At 36.5% G+C, this 19,247-nt stretch overlaps 1 protein-coding gene across 1 annotated transcript in view; it reads left to right on the top strand.

Moving 5' to 3' along the window:
* The first annotated feature begins 19,151 nt into the window (after positions 1–19,151).
* Positions 19,152–19,247, top strand: part of PRPF4B (pre-mRNA processing factor 4B) — a 22,185-nt gene continuing 22,089 nt past the window's right edge. The window contains exon 1 of the mRNA XM_009885243.1: positions 19,152–19,175. Coding sequence (XP_009883545.1) covers positions 19,152–19,175 — 24 coding nt within the window. The remainder of the gene's footprint in view (positions 19,176–19,247) is intronic.

Genomic DNA, 19,247 nt, shown 5'->3' with positions numbered 1-19,247 from the left:
GACTACTACAGACCTGAAATAGATTATTTAAGGGGAGGAAAACCAAAACAAAACAAAACACCAACTTAACTGCATTTACCCAATTCAGGCAAACTTTTTCACAACTGGCAATTTCAAACATCCAAACTATTTAGGTCTGGAACAATGTGCAGGCATTTGCCACTATGCAGACGGGAACTAAATATTTTGTAAGTATAGATTCTACATACAGGCAGAGTGCTTTCAGAGAGTGTTAACATTTACTCTTACAGACACCAGTTAAAACATTCACTTCCTGATCTCCCAGACTCTCATTATATAAGTTCTTAACTTACTAAAGAACAATTTTATTAACTTCAAATGGCACTAGTTCCACAGCAAAAGTTAAGTATGCCAGTGTTTATATCATGATACGTAATGTAGATCTAACAAGGCAAGGTAGGCTGGTGGAAGGAGGCACATTGTTAACTTGCAAGCAACAAAATCTTTGATCCCTGTAAGCAGGCCTGACTTATTACAAATAAATGAAAAAGTACATGCTCATAAAGTAATACCGCAGGAGACAAAACACTGTGACAGGTATTACAGAATGTTTTATTAAAAAAATAGATTTTTAGCAGTACAGGACTTAATGACAGTCCCCTGTCATGCTTAGCTGTATCCTATAACTAAAGCTTTCTGATTTAGAGGAAACTGGGTTTCTTGTGCCTACTACAGTAATGCATACAGAGTAAGAGGTTACTGGTGTTCCACTCTGTAGTCTGTGGAGTTCACCACTACCACTCCTCTCAACTTTTCCAAGCACTATTTTCTCCTGCTTATGTATTGGGACACACATGATGCTTCCTTGAAAGTAAATATCTGCATCCAAGTATGTGCCTTTGTAACAAGGCCACCGAGTGACCATTCCATTACACAGATTTCCTTCATTTTTTGTTACAACATTTGGATAATGTTTACAATTCTGAATTTTTACACAGCTACCACAAAAAATAAGAAAACCCCATTTTCCCTGTTATTCCATTACTAGATACTGAAGAGCTCTCGGTGAAGAAGAAACTTACTTTAAGCTCAAGGTATCTTATCACTTTTGATAGATGCATTTCCAGATTTCAATTCTGAAATCAAAAGACTCTCCAAAAGGAGCACTAGTTTTGTTATTAGAATTACCTTTATTATGACAGATAAAGAAACAGAGCAAATTAAGCTTTCCCCCACATAAGTAATAAACCAAAACTAATCAAGTTGTCTCTTCACCAACCACTGCATACCACAAGAAGGGACTTTGTGGACATTGGCTTATCTTAGTTTAAACCTTTAAAAAAAAAACAACCAAAGCAAACAGTACACCATTTATCGTACAGAGTTTAAACACACAAGAATTTAACATTTAAACAGCTTTTAAGGCTGCTAAGTACATACTTTTAACACGTACTTTGGCTTTATTAAGACTAGTTAATGCTCCCACTCATCACATGACACACTCTGCCAACACTGCAAAATGAAATGTGTTAGCACTGTCAGAAATGTGATCATTTCCTCAATCGGCGGGGGTGGGAGGGTGGAATCAAAACACTACAAGCAAAGTTGCAGACAAAAGCAGTGTGAAAAAGCAGTGCATCTAATACAGCAAATTAAGGCATACAGTTAGTGAATGATTACGTTTTTGGTTTTATACAAGTCACTACCACTTGTCCCAGTACCCCTTCACACACAGACACAGATACTATCACCTTCTTCTACTGGTTATTTTTGTATGTATCATATCAGTGTTCCATACATCTTCCACACAGTCTTATGCAGTTATATGCAGAAAGAGCTGTAAAGAGGGGGCAGAAAGCAACCCTTTTAAAAAAAAAAAAAAAGCCTTCATAGAGCCAAGCGCCCAACAGGAATATATTTAAATGCTTGATGTCGCTTTTATTGATGGATAGGAGCGCATACCTTAAAGTGTGGGGTTTTGTTATTGTTTTGTGTTTTTTTTTTTTTTAAATGCCAACAGATTTACAGAATTTGTCTGACAGAGGGATTATTTACACTATATGAACAGAGTCAACTTTTGTAAGGCCTCCCACTAGCGCATGTTCAGAAGTGCCGCTGCAGAGAGCTTGCATCAAGAAAGGTGCAAAAGCAGATCTTACATTTGAAAGCCTTCTCACCTACCAGGAAATAGAAAGCAAATATGAAGGATGTAGTATCATCTATGGGGACACAAAGTGTGTGTGGGAAATTCAAAAGGAATCAGTGGATTAGCATTTACAGCACATCCTCAAAGTCACAGTTCATCTTTCACATGATCTTGTTGCTAATGAAGCATGATCTTAGATAATGGTCTAGGCAGTTAAAGGTTAGTCTGTTTTACCAGTAGGAGATCTACTGCATCTAAATTTGGCTTCCACCATAAGTCTAATCAAGAAAAACTGGACAGAACCATTTCCAAATTTAATTTTGTCCTGTTTTCTGAATCAAAGTTCAGAGGGCCAGCTTTCAGCATACTCTGTGTCACCAATTAAAAACAAACAAACAAACAAAATCCCTCAGAAATGGGAAATGTAGCAGAACAGGAAATTTTCAAGAAGCAAAAGGAAATGACATTCAGGGAAACTTATTTTAAGTTAATGAAGAAAACAGACAAAGAATTTTCTGTAAAGACGGCAAGGACAACATTTAGGTCACAAATACGAAGGAAAATAATGACTTTCAATAACAAAAACATTGAGAGGTACATCCTTTAAAGGACTAGCCTCCCTTTTCGTCTACATTTCCACTGTCAATTTCTGATTTAAAGTATTTATCTTCGTATTTTTCTGATGTACTAGAAACCACTGACTAAAAATAAAACAACAAACAAAACCCGAACAGAATTACAGAATAGTTAAGGTTGAATGGAATCTCTAGAGGTCATTTAGTCCAACACCCAAATAGGTGAACCTATTTTCATTTTTGCAGCCAAATCACCACACCCCCCAAACCAAACCAATAAATAGATTTGAGTTAAAAAATAATGAAAAGTGAACATATTTTTAAGAATCTAAGTCCTAACACCAACCCTGGTACAGTAATAATTCTCCTCAAGACAGCATTTCATGCCAATGTTATCACAAGTAACTCTCCGGCTCCAATTTTATTAGTATTACCTTTCAAGAATTAATGCAGGGGATATCGCATTGCGTGATCATTGCGTACTCAGTATGATGCGGAAATCAAAGCATTTTTTTTATGTTCACCCCCAGTTGTCAATGGGAAGCAAACAGAAGAGGCTAATGACATTTTCAGGAGCAGTTGTCAATGGCTTGATATCTAGAGAACAAATGACATTTTCACAGAAAATAAGCAGCTCCCTAAAACTCATTAAGTATGTTTGCAGTAGGTTACATAGCAGGTCAGCTGCAGAACAAGGTATAGGAGACAGTTCTGGATTTGCACTCCTTCTTCTAGACAATGACTTATTTTGTTCATTTTTTGCCAAAGTTTATTTATTTTGCATGTTTTTAGTCACTTGTCTACTTATGCACCATAACATCATTAACAGTGCTCGGACACGCTACCAAGCCAGCCCCCTAGAAGTTGGCTACCTCTTTGGGTATCACTCTCCTCTTCCTGTACCTTTTGAAGCCCTGTCAGTTGCTTTCTACATAAGCTAAGAATGTTTAATAGAGCAAATGTCTGTCTTTGAACATGGCATACTTGCTACCACAGAGATTGAGAGCCATCTGTCCCAGTAGCGTAAGACGTCTATCAGCCCCCTTCACACCTATGTTTCCTGCCAGACATCTGCCCACTCTCCTCTGCTGCCGTGTGTGATGCCATGGCTCCAACACTGCAGGATGGAGCACCACCCACGTCGCTCGAGTGTCAGAGCGCCGCACTCCTGCCAAACCACTGCAAGAGTATTTCATTTCTTCAACTCGCTGAAAAGTTAATTTTGCCACTGTGGAAAAAGGTGGATATTCCCTATTCACTATGCTGCCAGGTCCTACAGGACGAGTTCTCCGCAAGCTGATTTATTTAAATATTATCATAAGCAGCTATTGGCTCCCCACTGTCCTGTCTACCCACTCACTGCACACATCAAGGAGCAGGTTTCAGAAGGTCATTAATGCAACACAGCACGTTCCCATCCTATTAATTCAGTTAAACTTATTTTCTAATCCCTTAAAATGCTCGGTTCAGAAGAAAGGAGAAAGGCTTTGCTTTTTAAATAGCAACAAGATGGAGCAGATCCAACAGTTCCAAGCAGACAGTGACACAAAGTACGTTATTCTGTGTAAATTCAGAATTTCTAATGCAAGTGCCTTTTTTGGCAGACTGACAGACTTAATATAACCATGGCAACACAAAGTCCATGTAAACAAATCACTTGACCAAGACAGAAAGAACCCCAGAGCATCAGTCATAGAGAGGCTGGGCTTTGATAGAGGTTCAACATTGAACTTCAAACCAGAAAACTGAAGCAGGAAGATTTCCAGAAAATGAAAAGGAATGTAGCCAAGGTAGACAAACAACAATTTATTATATTAAAAATGTATTATATTAAAAAAAAAAAACCCTGAAATATGCCAATATGTGCAAGTTGATTTAAAAAGTTTTGAGCAGACGTTCCCATTCTTTCCTGGCCATGGAGTACCAGTAGAGAGTAATAAAATTAAGAACTGGTTGAAGTCCACATCCATCTGAACCAGCAAAGGTTCTTCTCAGTTAACGAGCCAGGGACATAAGCTATCCTTGTCTATACTTTTACATAGGTGTCATATGAATATAAATCCTAAACCAAGATCTCTGTAAATGTATCTATATTCAAGAAGGCAAATCAATCATATCCTTAAAGATCAATATCCCTCAATGCCACAAAAAACATTTAAGTTAAAAATTTGCCTGTTTTGTTAAATCATAATCAAAGTGTTTATTTTTTGCATATTCACACAAGACAGAGAAATACCAATAGGTAAAAAAATACCCCTTTTCTCTAGAAATCCTTTCCATGGCACAAAAGGAGCACTTCTACACAGCATTCAATATTCAACTATACAGCACTTTTACATAAAGAACACATACAGGTAATCCACCTGTATGAAATAACATATGCTGTGTCCGAGAGGCTTTGAGCCTTGTTTCATACTCCGAGTGCTGGTAGTGAAAGGCTTTCATGCCAGCATGCGTCCTGTGTGTTTCCGCAGAGCTAACTATAAGAACACTTCCTGTCAGAAAGGAAATGAACCTTGTCACAGCTGGAAAATCATCATCTATTCTTCCTGCGTAAGTGGTCTGAAGGGATGACATTTCTCAGATACTGTTGTTAATTTAGGCTTTTAATGCCTTTTATCATGAGTGTTTAAAGCTATTAGTTAGGAAAGACTGATATCATTATGGGAGGGATGACAGCACAAAGAGTCCTATCAGACCTGTCTACAATCAAGTATTTCAGTTATTATTTTATTATCTTTCAACTATTTATATCCCGAGAGTGACATACTTTGCTGTGTTCAGTAATTTAGCAGCAGCCAATACTGCATAATGCAACATGATTATATTGGATTGTTGTATTTTGATGTTTGAATGGTCTCCCTAAGTCTTTTAGAAATTTTTTTGTCTGCATGAAAAAGACAGAGTCTACTTTCTCAATTCCATGACATGCTGCTCTTTCAGGCCAGCAAGTAGAATTTATTTAGAAGGAAAAATACCGGATATGAAAATCCTATGTGTGCTTATATACAAAGAGAGGATTGCAATTGTAAAATTGTAAAACATTTGAAAAGGCCTACACAGATCACAGATGTACTGTTCCAAATTCCTTGATTTTCCATATTCTTCTCTGCACCATGCTTAGAATACCTCAAAACCATTTAATTCTATGTCTCAAGCACTTGAAGTTCCTCAAAACTCAGCAACAAGAGGAAGCACCGGTTGTTCACAAATTCAAACACAAGTCTATAATGCTGTAAAGTCACATCTTTAACACACAATAATTTCAAAGGGAGAAATATAAGCATAGAAGAGCTTTAAACTACTACTTCTGTGGAAGTCAACTACAGCAGGTTTAAAGGTGCTTACCTCTCTATCCAGAATATTGATCAGCGCTCAGCAAAAGGAAACAGTGTACTTTTGAATCATACCTGTGAATAATTAATTACTAAGTAAATATTATTTCCAAATACATGCCCTTCATTCACATGTTAGATGTTACAAACAGGATTACTCATTCTTTAAACACACTATAATGAAAACACAGCTATTTTTCATGACACATTTGTGAAGGTAATTAAATTTCTGCTATTTTGAAAACAATGAAACTAGTTTATGTTATACTCAAGACTTCTACTGGTAAAAGTATTCCTGCTAATTCTAAATTAAGAGTGAATCATACAGCTGCTATTTTATGCAACAGTATTCAAAACAAGAAAGATGGAAGAGGGTATTCAATCCTCAGTTATTTATGTGGATTAACACCTTCTTGCATGACAGAAAAAAGGCTCACATTGCTCAAAGAATAAAAGCCCTTAACTTGCATGAGGGAACTTAAATACTCGGGGGAGTTGTTGAAGTGTTCGATGCATAGAAGGTGTGAAAACTAAACCAGTGATCTCAGTAGAACCAAGGGCCTGTATCGAAAGATCTGAGATTTAAACAGCAGCCTTCAAGATGAAGGCCAACTCTGAAAGGCAAACTGTGCCATTTTAAATAACACTTTGCAATAGTTTCTCCCCTTTTCTTTAAAAATTTGTGATTTTTCAAGAGGAAAATACACCACAAAAAAACTTGTCAAAGATCAAGATTCTAAACTCCTACAGCACAGACAAAACTTTTTTAGAGCTATGTAGTAGCTCTAAAGTAGAGCTACTACAGTAGAGACCAAAAGTGCAGATGCTAATTTCTGTAGTATCTGTGTGACTCCAAGTACAGTAGTTCAAAGGTAAGTTCATGCCAATTCACAGACTAGGAAAATATTCTTTGTTACCATTTCTACTCATTGAAATCACAATTAAAACTGTACTTTTTATGCATTTAAGTAACGTGTCTTTCACAATGACACAGCAGAACAACTTTCCTTTGTTAAGAGATCAACTGCTTTGTAGAAAAGTAGAGCAATTTGGATTTTCTAGCTATTTGAATTACTCCTTAAAAAACATGTAAGCATAGCTACCTATTTCTAGAACACGTAATAGCTTTAAATGCAGACTTCAGAATTCTGATAATGTTGCAGGCAGTGCCTATCTTATGCAGCACTTGTGATGCAAACTCTCCACAAATACTGATACATTCTTTTTTCTTTAAGGAGAAAAAGATGACACTGCTACTAGGGGGGTTGGTCCAATCCTTTAAGGTTAAGGAGTGAAAGTCCAAAGGAACCTGGAAATGTAACATGGATGATTTAACCTTCATCCTTCAGATATAAATCAGGTGTGTTTGAGACAGTGGGAAATTTGGACCCATTACGACCAAGGGGTCTTGGGTACTCTTGATCAAGTTTTAGGCTCCATAAATGTCACACATGCATTATAACACTTATGATTTTAATGAAACAGGCAAGACTATCAATAAATCAGTCTTGTTAGGAATCGGTTTCATTGTTCCCAGTTAGCTTTTGAACAGTGATTATAGGCAGCTGATACTCACAGATGCCACTATGATTTCCCCTTCTTTATATGAACTATTGGATAAAACTCAGCAACTGAAAAGGTTAGACTGACCTCTCTCTTTGGCTTCTTGCTAACTACTTGTAACAAACAGAATTATGGCCGCATGCTTTCAAGGAACTCCCAATTGTAGGTATTAATCAGCATTTTCCCATATAGTCATAACAAAAACCTGTACTACAAATCACTAATATGGTACGCCTCCATAAAGTTCTAGATAATAAAACTGTACTTTGTTTCTGAAATTAGACAATGAAATTTGATTATATTGTTTAGTACCACTAGTATTCCCTGTGAATTGAGGCTTTGAACTTGCTTGCACTGTCAGCAGAATGCACATCCTTGTACATGAACGCATTAATTAATATGTGAATTAAAAGCATCAGTATATTTAGTGTATTCTCAGTTTTATTTTCTGATGGGACAAAAATGGCCATGAGAACATTATTTTGAATTGTAATATTATCTTAATTTAACTTGAAATATAGAAAATAAAGATTTGAATGATGTAAGCAAGACTTAGGCGACATTAACAATGATTCGGCTATTTTATTCCTTAAAATATACACACCCCTAATGTCAGTCATAAAAATCTTAAACCTTCATCGAGAACTGCCTTTTTCATACACTTGAAATAGATTTTACTAAATACTTTCTACTGCCTAATAATGAAAAGAACGAAGACTTCCAATTCATACATTCCAGCTATCCTTGTAGCTAACAAATTAGGTAGAAAACATCATTTTAAACTCTACCATCAGTACATAGTCTACACAGGTTTAAAGGCAAAGAGGAACACCGAAAAAGCATTTGAAAAATAAACGCCAGCACGATGATGTTCATTTGCTGCCCCCTTCTGGGGAAAAACAAACAAAAAAAAGCACCGCGAAACAGCCAGAAAATCAACTGCTCCCTGCCTACCGTTACCTACATCTCTCTGATAACACAACTGTATGACAGCAGATCTTTTTCAGTTTAAAGGTTCTTTTTTTTTAAAAAAAAAAAAAAAGTTTTAATTTAAAAATATCAACCGACTAAAATATATTTCCCAAGCGAGTCTGTTAATCTAGGCATAACGAGAGACGATTTCAGGAAGAAGAGAAAATGAGGCTACTTGCTTTGGCACTTTGGAGCTCTGCATAGCAGCACAAACTGCACACTCAGAGTCGCGGTCAGCACAGCAGCATTATCTTTATGCCATTCTGCCACCAGCTATTCAACATAAGCTGTTGGACACAACATTGAACCGGCTGTGGTTCACAACAGATTCTGTTCTGCCAGTCCTGCCACAGGGCCAGGGCCTTTAGTTGAAAGAAAGAAATAGACAGCCACAGGCTGGTAATATGGCTCGTTGCTAGTTTTGTTAGTTTTCTCTTCAAAGGGGCTATAAGAAAAAAAAACAGTGTTACGAAGTTTGCTTTGCTGTACAGATAACACAGCAAGACTCAAGTCAGAACTAGGTATGAAAAGTTCAAGTAAGTTCTTAATCTTTGCAGTAATTACAAGCATCATTCCAGGGAAAGCTCCAGAGACCCAGTTCGTAAATGATTTTTTAAATTCTGAAACAGAAAGGTAATATATTCATCAGATAACAACACATTTCATATGTAACCTCAGACTAAATTTGGACTGCCATGCTCCGCTGGTTCAAAAATAACTGCTGTAATGATAAAATGATGTAAAGTGCTTAAGCTTATACTTCTCCAATTTCTTTAAAACTGAGACAAGTTACTTCAAAATACCTCACCGTGAACAAGGGAGCAACCTGTCTACCTGCTTTGTGAATTTGTAATGACTGAACTGTGCTTTGACGATGACAAGGCTTGTTAACTGACTAATTCATTAAAAAAAACAAACCAACAAAAAAACACACATGATGTATATCATCAGCATGTTGGTCTATTCCTACCTACTAGCAAAGCCACTAATTTGCTACAAGTAATCAGGCCTTTGACTATCCAAACCTAAATTCCTTTTTTTCCTTTCTTTTTATTACACATATTTCAGCAAGCTACTAAAACATGTATTTATTTCTTTCCATGTGAGCAGTAACAATTTCACACCAGGAAATCCAGATTCAGTACAGACAATTACTTCAGTCATAGAAAATATTGGGGTAAAGGAGCTATTTGGGGAAAAAACTCTGACAATTGGAATTAATTAGATTGTAATGCACAACTTTAAAAGTCAGAAAGAGAGTAGTTAAACTGAAGGTGTCTATTGTGAAAATGTTTTCTAATAATGTAACAGACATGTAGGGCCATAAACAGCAACAAAAAAAAGAACATCCCCAAAACCAAATTCACATACTTAGAAGAAACCTAGACAAACAGAACGTACACGAACTTCTCTACCTACGCACCAGAAAAGCTATCATTAGAATATTGCATGGTGTCAACTCTTGGATGGGTGGCTACCAGAGATCACCATCTTCTTTATTCAAAGAAAAAAACTCTTCTGAATAATAGGAAAGCATCAAATGCATTCCCGAGTTCTCTTTGGAAGAGAGGATGCACCTGAGGTCAGACAAAGTCCTAGTGTGAACTCTTAAAACTGCAGATAAGTGGAATTTTGCACTAGCTCATAAAATTGGTGCTTCAATAAATACACCTCTTCGAAATGCAGCCATGACTGCAAAGAAAGCTGTACACTGCCACAGATTTTTCATCTAGTTTTTGTGCAGAATTCCAAGAAGTCTCACAGCACATCTCTTGGCTCTTCAAAGAGCGCATCTCAGTGGCTCTCCTTTGTTATTCCTTGTAAGAAAATATAAGGGAAAACGTTTAGAAACACCTTTTGATCCGCCCCTGTTTACTTTATTCAGAAGACGGGTACTATTATAAACCAGGTAGAAGACAGCTATTTGAATAGGGTACCTTATTTTTGTGGGCAACTTTCTTGTAAAAATAAATAAGTAAGTAAATAAACAAACACATGCCACATTATCAATTGTTCTGCAATGAAAGTCTACAGAAGTACTTGGAGCACAACAAACAAAATGCAAGGTTTGCTATAATATGGGTCATACCTACCGTAGGTACTACATGCAAATTAACTTGAATCCTTTCCAGTTGCTTTTGCATTGGAGCACACAGGATTATCTTCAACCTTCTTTCTTCTCTTTCATTTGTTTTTCATTTGGGTTTTTTTCTGATGGATTTTTTTCTGATGCCCATTCATCTGATGTCTGGTTTTGAGTACTACATCCCAAAATGAAGACTGAAGGGCTGTAGGAGTTTTGTGATTTTCTATATGCTCTTTCAACTCTGCTCTAGATTGCCAATTAAGAAATAAGTTAAGTAAACTAATTCAAAAAGAAGCCCAAAATACAGTATCAACCAGTATTTTACATTACCATCAGTGACGGAAACGACTTAAGAATTTGAAATAAGACACTTTCAGGTTAAAGACAGAGTTGCAGACAGACTTTTGAGATAGTGTAACCCTCATAATTCAGTCCACTAGCAGAGGAAAACAAACCCTGCCAATCATTCTGTGTTATGTTTGTGAAACACACACACAACAGGAAAATAATAGTTTCCCCAAAAAGCTAGACAAGCCATTTATTTGGGGTTTGTTTTGTTCTTTTGGTTTGTTTTGTTTCTGTTGTTGGTGGTTTGTGGTTTTTTTGGGGGTGGGGAGGGATTGTTTGGGGACAGTTTTGTTTTTTTTAAACTGTTGGGCTGAATTAGATCCAAGTTGCTAAATATAGGTAACGTTGAGGAAAGAACTATTCTATTTTACTTTTGCATATATTGTAAATATAATAACTGAGCAGATGACTTACAGCAATGTTTAACTGCTGTTCACACCTACCCTAGAAGTACAGATTATCATTCTTGAATGCACACTTTCATTATAAAATTGCACAGTGCTGCTCAGCACAAAGTGAAATAAGAACAAATTATAATCATAAAAACCATAACACTTGGAAAGTTACTACTGTGTTTGACACACTTGCCACCACAATAAATATCCCTATTTTTTAGAAATGAAAAACCAAGAAGGAGAACATGATTTTCAGGAATCTCATTTGACCTGAATCCCTTGAGTTTACCAAATTACAATGTATTTATCATACAAAAGCTTTATCTAACAATGAACATTTTAAATAGCTGTCTTTTCTAAGTTTCCTCAGCTAAACTTCCAACGATCATTACACATGTAGATAAAGAATAAGCAACATATTTACGTAACTATTACGTTGCAATGAACTGAATTATTTTTATGTTACAAATATCCAAATATTAAGTTCCCTTTCTTACACTGTTGTTAAAATAGCCTAAAATTCTAATTACATTGTAAAGACTAATATCAAGACCCGTGAAATGACAGCATTTCCAATCTAAAACATAAGCATAAGAACCACAGTGCTGCATACACTTTTAAATATATAGCATATTTTGTAAGACTAGGAAAAAAATTAAATAATCCCATCAGATGATTGAGAAGATTGCCCGTATTTGTTTCAGAGCAAGGGTAATACTTTCATCCACAGAAAATATCATGTAGCACAGAATCACTTAATTTGACTCAATTTTTTTTTGTCCTGACGTAGTTTGCATATTACTGCTTTTGTATGAGTTAATCATTTTAGCAACAAATTCTCTTTTTGCCCCCCTCCCCCCCCCCTCAAGATATGAAAGGCGATTTTAATCGTTATGTAAATTATCCAATCTCAAAACAGTTGCATCAACTCTGAAGGTGACTTGTAAAATCCATCAACTTAAGCAGTATGTATCAAATGTTCCCTGCAAGGGCTTGGTAATGTAGGACATTTCATCACAGTATTGTTTACAGCAAGAAAAAAAAAAAATTTTTTCCTCACCCAGTGTCATCAAGCCTTATTTATTAAATTGCCAATTACTTTTAACTTGATGGCACAGCAAGCATCTGATTACAAACCCTGATGGATTATGGAGCCTCTAGTGACTGAGGAAGAAGGGAGGATAAATTGCCAATTTTAGGACCATTTACAGATTAAAAAAAGTTAATTGTTTTATCCTTTTTTGAGATGGTATATTCAAGACAGCATTATGAATAAACAAACACTTACCTGACCCTCCATTCTGTGTATACCAGCTCCATGCTTCAGCATGGTTCGGTGGTCAATATATCACTGCCAACACAGTATATGTTAGGATGTCATAGCGAAGCTGAAGCCAGCAACCCTAAAGGGCCTAGATGTCACAGGACCTAAGGAAGAAATATGTGAACTTTATACAGCAACGTACTGTATGGTCTCACAGCCTAGTAACTAAGAGTATACAGCACATACCACTAAAGACGATGGCATTTTTGGTAAGTTATTTTAGTATGTTAAAGTAGATTCCCAACATATTTCAGACAATGCAAACAAAACCCCAGCTCATTAAGGCTGCTAAATCAAGAAACAGAAATTAGTAATTGACAAAATTGAATTTGCCTTGGTAACCTTAATTTTGTTGCTTTTCGTGTATATATGCTATGCCCACTAAACAATAACCAAGGTTAATGAAGTACTACCCATTCTACACACTGAATTTTGGAAATATCATGTGGGAGGAAAAAAAAAAGAAAATTTGTATACAGTCAAGTCAGGCAACTGAAGATTTTGCAAGCATACCTACCACACAGATGATGAGTGTTTGACTTTGCAGCCTTCACTGTGAATGGGAGGCAATTTTTTGGTTTTTTTTTTTTTTTTAAAAAACCCCATGTTTAACATATTTAAGGCTTTATTTTTTGAAACAAGGTACCTACGAAGTTAAAACATAAATTCCAGATTTCACAATGGGGAATAATATTTGGGCTGACTGGCACTGCTGAAACCCTTAGATACACCAGAAACCTCAGATGCTAGAACTATTTGAGTAATGACAGCAATAGCAAATAGAAGTGATTGCAGACCCCGTTACATTAATGCTGGTTCACGCCTCAGACTCTAAATCCTTTCTGTCCACTTCAGGCCAACATGTTGCCGAAGTTACTTTCATTCTCTGAGACCCCCCACTATTTTATTCTCTGCCCACTACGCCTTGTCCCAGTAGCAGTTTTCCTGAGATGCCAAATTCTGCTTGAGTTCATCTCATCTCATCATGTCCTCAAGCAACTTCTCACAGGTTTTCCAGCCACACTGATCTTTAGTATCCAACACTTTTTATATGCTCTCTATGAAATAATTAAATACCTTTGCAGCCAAGTACCAAAGAAAACTGACAAGTTTTCTTAATTCCTGTCCCTGACTCCCTAAAACAGTCTGTCACAACTAGCTTCCTTCAGTTAGGTATCTTCACTGTTCATTGTATTTTTCAGAGGCTGTGAAGAGGCCAAATCTCGAAAGACTTTTGCACCAGGAGTGTGCCTTTCATCTATTCTAACAGAAGACACCATCTGAAAAATGCTTAGATCTTTCCTGCAAGCCATGGACTATTAGGGTTTTTTAAACAGAAGGTATCCACAGTCTTACTGGGTCCACTTGAAAGTGTTATAAACAGAAAGTTTTCCCCAATGCATTCTAGAAAATTGGTTGAATCATTTTGGTTGACTCATTTTTAAAGGAAAAGTGTCAGTTAGAGGCAAAGAACCAACATAAAAAATTTCAGCCAATACAGTTTAAACAAACAAACAAACAAAAATCAAGACAGGTGAGCAAGTGAAAACAGTATCTTATAAATAAACAGTAATGTTAGTAACAAAGCAGAGCATCTAGAGTAGTAAAAAAATGCACTAATTATGAAGAAAGCAGTTAAAGTATAGAATAAGTGAGACATGCAGGCATATGTCATAAATTAAATTAATTTATGCTTTCAGAGGAAGGGGCCTTTTTTAAGATAATCTTGCAGAAAGTATATTTATCAGCACGAAGAGGAACCGCTGGGAGAGAGGTATAGCCTCTACCACTACTAAAACATAAATTACAAAATCAAATTTGATAGTGTAAGAATGCACAGCTCCCACCCCTCGTTTTGTTCACCCTGGAAGAGACAAAGCTGGATAGTCCTTTGAAAGTTGCTTTAGGACTTAAGAAGTGTTGAAGTTTGCCGTTAAGTAATGCTCACTTGACGGAACTAAAGTAAATATATATTGATTGATAGGCTGATATACATTTCCCCGTCAGATTCACCCTGCTTCAGTTAACGAGATTATCTGAAGACAACAGCTAGAAATCAGAGACGCAGGGACAAGTCCCTCTGCATAGCTCTGTTCTAATCACAAGTCTAAGACTTTGTAGGTCAAGGTCTGAGAAACTGGAACTGCTAAGAGTATGAACTGTGACGTGCACTTTTGACATCATTAAATGATAAAAAAACGAATCAGAAAGAGACTAAATTCTTGGTCAAAAAAGTTCTACATTGGAGACTGAACCTGACTGGCCATCATTCAGAATATTACAATTCTGGTGTTATTCCAGTCACATTGACACAAAGCTAAAGTCAGAAAAACTTGAGACATGAAGCATCCTTCATCTTTGACGTTTTACAGTACAGTACACCACTCCCTTCCAAGTGAAGGGCCCAGCCCATTTTGATAACAGAAAAAGAATAAAACTGAGGTAATACAGTGTCTTCCCTATTGCAGACAGAAATAAAGCTCTCACCCAGTAAGATGGAGCAAAATTGATGAAAGATGATAAACTTGCTGCTACTAACTTAACAAAGAGTAATTTCATTTTAAACTAACCAGCAAGGTAGTAACCAACCAAAAAAATTATCATTTGCCAAAATAACCCCATCAAAAACTCAAATCAACATAAAACGTAGCCAAACCCCAAGCATCTCATCCTGTCCTGCATCCAGATTCTGTGCACTGAGTATTGTGGTGTCTTTTCTCCTCTATCTACTTAACAGCTGCTCAGCTGTGAGCTCAATGCAGCCACTACATCCCACTGCCACCAGCAGCCTTTGAAGATGGGGATCCTTGTTTAGAGCCCTCAAGCAAACTGTAAGAAGTCCTTAATCCTTTTCCCTCCCTTAAACCACAGTTTCAATCTAGCTTAATGAATTGTGAAGCCTTCTTCCACCAACTAAAACAAATTTACCTGTAGGTACACTTGCATTAATCAAATATTTAGCACTGCGACATTCTGTAAAAGCAGACAAGTAAAACATTTAATCAGAATTCCAGTACATGTTTATAGTACTTACAAAGCATTTGTTGCACTTTATAAATCAATCAGTTAAAAAAAAGTACAAGAAAGAGACCTATTGAAGGGTGGGTGAATAAAATAAATAAATCCACCTATATTTGGAAAAACAGTCTCTCACATCTCTCACACTCAGTATATGGACGCAGTTTGAAACTGTAACCATGGTTGCGCACATGCTTGTAGACCTTGATGCATTCTTTAGCTGTATTAAAAGCCAGTTTGTTATAATAGTTCAAAATTGGATTAAATACCTTGATTTAAAATAGAAGACATTCCTCCATGTTAAAGAATTATTAAAATAAAAGTTCAAACTTAACTCCTATGTAGTTTTAAAGTGTTTTTTTTCTTATTTAAGCAATATGAGGCTGAATTTGGCTGAGATATGCCGTATTTCAGAAGAAAGAGCAATTATTAATCATGAAGACACAATTTGACCTTGGGGCTCTGACAGCAAAAGCAAGGTTAGCTCAGCTCTAAGGATGCTCAATGCACTCCTCTCCCCCCAGTGTCAAAACAAAAAAAGAAAAAACAGGATAACAAGCAGTTCTCAAAGATTTCAAACAACGATTTAAAATGAGTTACCAAAATATATACTTGCAGTGGAATTATTTTGATGTGACTTATAGAGCATGTGAAAAATACTGAAGGAAGAGATACTTAGGAAACACCAAAATACCCAAACTTCAAAGGACTATTTTTAGTGGTGAGATGCAACACACTTGTCCATTTTCTTCTAAGCACAGCAGCGATTGTCTAAATTTGGTCTGGAGAAAATACTGGTTGGAGGTTGTGGGTTTTGCATAGAGGATTTCTATTTAAAGGGAAATGCAATAAAGACCACTAACTCTTTCCTGTAAAGGTTTTAATATAAAATCACTCAACTTTTTAGCAACTTCTGGACTCTTTTTTAAGGTTCAAGATTCAAAGACCAAAAATGATGACAAGCAGCATGACTAGTTTTTCAGGTCTTTTGCCTCTTTATCCCTGATGCAGATGGTAAACTGTCACTATAGAGCCTATATAAATATCGACAACTGTTTCAACTTAGACAAGTAAACAACAAATAACATTGCATAATCACATACAAGAATCTCTCAGCACGACAAATTGGTAGCTTTGTCCTAAATAAGAAGTTTCTTCCTTAAGAAGAAACTTCAATATACTCCACCAAAGTAGTTTAGCAATTTGTACACTTTTTTCCACCAACCAATTAGGTTTTCACCTAGGTTAAAAGTTTTAACAGTTATAAAAGTTATACTGTAGCAAATAATGTTAGCAATTACACCTAAAACTTGACACTAAGTTAAGCTTGGTACTAAGAAGCTACAGTTAAAAACTTATTTCAAAAACTTATCCTCACAGCAAGCAGAAAGGTGCACATACCCATTGTATCAGCTCCACAAGCATAATAAATGGGCAGTTCTTTGTAATGTTACAGTACAACTCCCTTTGATGGAATGAAGCATCTGAAAAATACTAGCAAACTGAAGATTTCTCACAATTTCTTTAGTGTTTCTTCTCCACCTCAAAAATGCACAGAAGTTAGCACAGTGTTAAAAAGATATTTAGAAAGGCTTCCTTTGCTTACATTTATCACAAAAAGGTTAACAATATTCAAAACAAATCTAAAATATTTACAATTCTATCATACTACCAAGAGCTTAAAAAGTTAGTAAGTATTTAACCTACTAAATTTTTCAAGAGGAAGCTAAAATTAAGTAAACTTTCTGCACGTGTTAACATAACACTGCATGGTTAGTTATAAGCTTCAAAATTCATTGCCCCAGACATGATGGAAATTGTGAAAGAATCATCCCAGAAAATCTAGTCCCAAGTTGTTTTCTTACTACAGCTGTAAGGGAGATACATTTTTAGTTAGTTTTCCTGCAGAAATTCTGCAATAACCTTCTATGAAAATTCTATCTCCTGCGCTTTTGAACAGTAAAAACTCAGAACAATCCCACCGATGCCAAAGACAAAGAACACTTCAAAATTAGACTGCACAACACATATTTAATCTAAACCCTTCAAAGCCTACACTGCAATACAGATGCAATGCCCAGCCTAGCTATAATCACATGAAGCCCTGTTATTACACATTTCCCAATGCTCCTAACATCGACTGCTTTCTTATCTGACCACTACTACAAACTCCAGAGCACTCCTGTGACCCATCATCTTATTTCACATAAATTACCTGGTTTTGCACTGGCTTTACTGAGCAATCAGAACTAAACCAGTAGTTCAACCCAGACAACAAGAATTTGGTCTATATTCGCAGTAGCAGCCATGGAAACCTTGCTAAAATCAATCAATCAATCCATCACTGCAAACACCTGCAACACTGAATGGTTAAACAGAAAAATGCCCAGACTACTTTTGTATGCAAATTTTTCAATATTTTACCTACAGACTTGAAGGTAAGCAGTAAACGCATGGCTTCATTGAGGGCAAAACACTTGCAACTAGTAACAGAAACATTTTCATGTTTTTCCCTCCTTGCTTAAAGTACAATTGGTACAAAAGCAACATTTTGTAGTCAATGCAAAGCAGAACAGCACTGGAAAACTGAAATTATATCCTTTTGTGATTTAAGAGACAGAAATCATGTTACTCTGCCAAGGTCCTCCACTTGTACCTGGAGAGAATATTTAGCTATCAGCAGTGCCACAAAACTTAGAGATAAAAAGCATTAACCTTTATAGAAGTACCTTTACAGTAATGTTAGAGAGCCATTAAAAAGCTAGCAATATTGAAATTATCAGAAGATGATGGTTAACCACTCCTAGAAATATTCAGAACCCACAATATAAAATGAGACAGAATTTTGCAGAATAAAGGAACATCAGCAAAAAGCGGACATTTCCAACACTTTTTAGAATTTCTACAATCCTTATATTTTCTTTGTTTAAACCAGCATGAAGATGTTTTACCGCAGCTCCTCACGACAGCACTTACAGCTCGTGCGGAAACTCCCTCATGAATCCTGCATTGACCAAATAAAGTTGCGCGCACAGAGAAGTCTATAGCTGAAGCAAATTGTGCGACAATTCAAAAAAAACAAACAAAAAAAAACCAAACCAAACCCCTAACTTACTGGTAAAATCACTGTGCAGACATTTAAACATATCCCGATAATGGCAAGCTACACGAAGATCAGCTCGTGCGGAAACTCCCTCATGAATCCTGCATTGACCAAATAAAGTTGCGCGCACAGAGAAGTCTATAGCTGAAGCAAATTGTGCGACAATTCAAAAAAAACAAACAAAAAAAAACCAAACCAAACCCCTAACTTACTGGTAAAATCACTGTGCAGACATTTAAACATATCCCGATAATGGCAAGCTACACGAAGATTTCTTGGCGGTGGGAACGAAATGAGCACCCGCCACCACCCGCACCGCCCCTCCATGAGGGAAATGGCGGAACTTCCGGTCCGTTCATTGCCCAGGACGCGGGGATCACTTCCGGCGGCAGGTGCCCCCGCCTCAACCGCGCCCCCCCCC

This window comes from Charadrius vociferus, unplaced genomic scaffold (assembly GCF_000708025.1).
Source record: "Charadrius vociferus isolate BGI_N301 unplaced genomic scaffold, ASM70802v2 scaffold565, whole genome shotgun sequence".
Taxonomy (NCBI): Eukaryota; Metazoa; Chordata; class Aves; order Charadriiformes; family Charadriidae; genus Charadrius; species Charadrius vociferus.
Note: the sequence above shows the minus strand (reverse complement) of the source record. Positions and strands in the feature narration are given on the sequence as shown.